This window comes from Cebus imitator, unplaced genomic scaffold (assembly GCF_001604975.1).
Source record: "Cebus imitator isolate Cc_AM_T3 unplaced genomic scaffold, Cebus_imitator-1.0 Scaffold375, whole genome shotgun sequence".
Lineage (NCBI taxonomy): Eukaryota > Metazoa > Chordata > Mammalia > Primates > Cebidae > Cebus > Cebus imitator.
This window is the reverse complement of record NW_016107690.1, coordinates 1,132,406-1,134,242: the sequence shown is the minus strand read 5'-3', so window position 1 is coordinate 1,134,242 and position 1,837 is coordinate 1,132,406. Positions and strand designations below refer to the sequence as shown.

Sequence of the window (1,837 nt, the reverse complement as noted above, 5' to 3'; positions counted from 1 at the left end):
TGAGACGGAGTCTTGCTCTGTGGCCCAGACTGGAGTGCAGTGGCACAATCTCAGCTGGCGGCAACCTCTGCCTCCTGGGTTCAAGCAATTCTCTCACCTCAGCCTCCCAAGTAGCTGGGATTACAGGCGCCTGCCACCACGCCCAGCTAATTTTTTGTATTTTAGTAGAGATGTGGTTTCACCGTGTTGCCCAGGCTGGTCTCAAACTCCTGACCTCGTGATCCACCCGCCCCCGCCTCCGAAAGTGGTGAGATTACAGGGGTGGACCCACTGCGCCTGGCAGTGTGTCTCTCTTTAACACAGTTCTGCCCCCAAGTCCCGCAGCTGGGTCTCATTGGTCCATTTCAGGTCACATGACTCTTGTGGGACAATCTCCTGCGCTCCCATTGGCAGGGCCTGAGTCATGTGACCAGCCAGCACCACAAAAGATGGCGTCAATCAACAGAAGAATGACCAGCACGATCCATGGGGCCCTTTCAGCCCTGGTTACTGGGAAGAGCGTCTCCAGAGGCCCCCTAGGTCCAAAGAGGGAAGGTCCTGACCCCCTCCCCGCACCCTGTTTCCCCAGGCCCCAAGCAGGACGCGGAGGCAGCCAAGAGGTTCATCCTGGACATGTACACGAGGATGTACGCCGGCTGCGTGGACGGCCCCGAGGGCAGCAAGAAGGGCTCGCGATCCCGACGCCTCTTCAGCCACTACACATGTGCCACGGACACACAGAACATCCGCAAGGTCTTCAAGGATGTGCGGGACTCGGTGCTCGCCCGCTACCTGGACGAGATCAACTTGCTGTGACCCAGGCTCCACCTGAGGCAGGCGGCACCGGCGGGCGGGTGGGAGGAGGGGGTGGCTGCAGGGGACCCCTAGTGTCCCTGGTCTATCTCTCCAGCCTCAGCCCACACGCGAGTGAGTCCGGGGATGGAAAGCCCTCTGTCGGCCGCTCTCTTCTCGGCCTCTCACCAGGACAGCTCCCCCAGGGTAACGCCTTCCCTTGCTTGACTCAGTTTACCTCCTTCGAAAGGGAAGGAGCAAAACGGCCATTTGGGATGCCAGGGTGGATGAAAAGGTGAAGAAACCGGGGGATTGAGGACTTGGGTGGGTGGGCATCTCTCAGGAGCCCCATCTCCGGGCATGTCACTTCCTGGGCAGGGGTCTGGGACCCTCTGTGGGTGACGCACACCCTGGGATGGGGCGAGTAGGGCCTTTGGCGCCTTCTTGCGTGGACTCTGGCGCGCTCTAGTGGACAGGAGAAGGAACGCCTTCCCGGAGTCCGAGGACTCGGGGAGTGCAGGGACTCCCCTTTGCAAGGGGTTAACAGACCGCTGGAAAACACTGTTCCTTTCAGAGCTTCGAGGCTCACAGCGTGTCCTGCCCCGGTTTGCAGACGAGGGAAATCGCGGCGCACAAGCATCCCCCCATCCTTCGCAGGCTGGGGGCTGGACATGCCGCATCTTAACCTTTTGTATTTATTCCCTCACCTTCTGCAGGCCCCGTGTGGGGTGTGGAGGACATTAAAAATTTCTTAGAGGCTGTGTCACTAGTGTCCTCTTTATCCCCTCTGCATTCCCTTCTCGGGTTCCCTGTCCCAGGGGGCAGTGGTTACCGTTGCGGGGACCAGGGAGCAAGGAATAAAGTTTTACTTCTTGTCTGCTCACCTGTCCTGAGGGTGGTAACCAGAACTGTGCAGGCTGTGAGTCCTGCAAGCCGGGATGTGGAGTCCAACTTCCCTCCCTGGCTGGGGGGACACTGGAGCAGACCCCTCCGCTGTTACTGACCCGAAATTCCAGCTGCAGCCACCTCCCCACTTTGAGAAGGTCTCTTACCATCCTCAAGGCGG

The 1,837-nt window shown here is 59.6% G+C and overlaps 1 protein-coding gene across 2 annotated transcripts in view; it reads left to right on the top strand.

The window, feature by feature from the left end:
- GNA15 (G protein subunit alpha 15) overlaps positions 1-1,537 on the top strand; it is a 30,906-nt gene extending 29,369 nt beyond the window's left edge. For both annotated transcript variants that reach the window (XM_017507446.2, XM_037731012.1), the window contains exon 7: positions 569-1,537. In XM_017507446.2, the coding sequence (XP_017362935.1) occupies positions 569-795 (227 nt within the window). In that variant the 3' untranslated portion in view covers positions 796-1,537. The remainder of the gene's footprint in view (positions 1-568) is intronic.
- Positions 1,538-1,837: the final 300 nt, after the last annotated feature.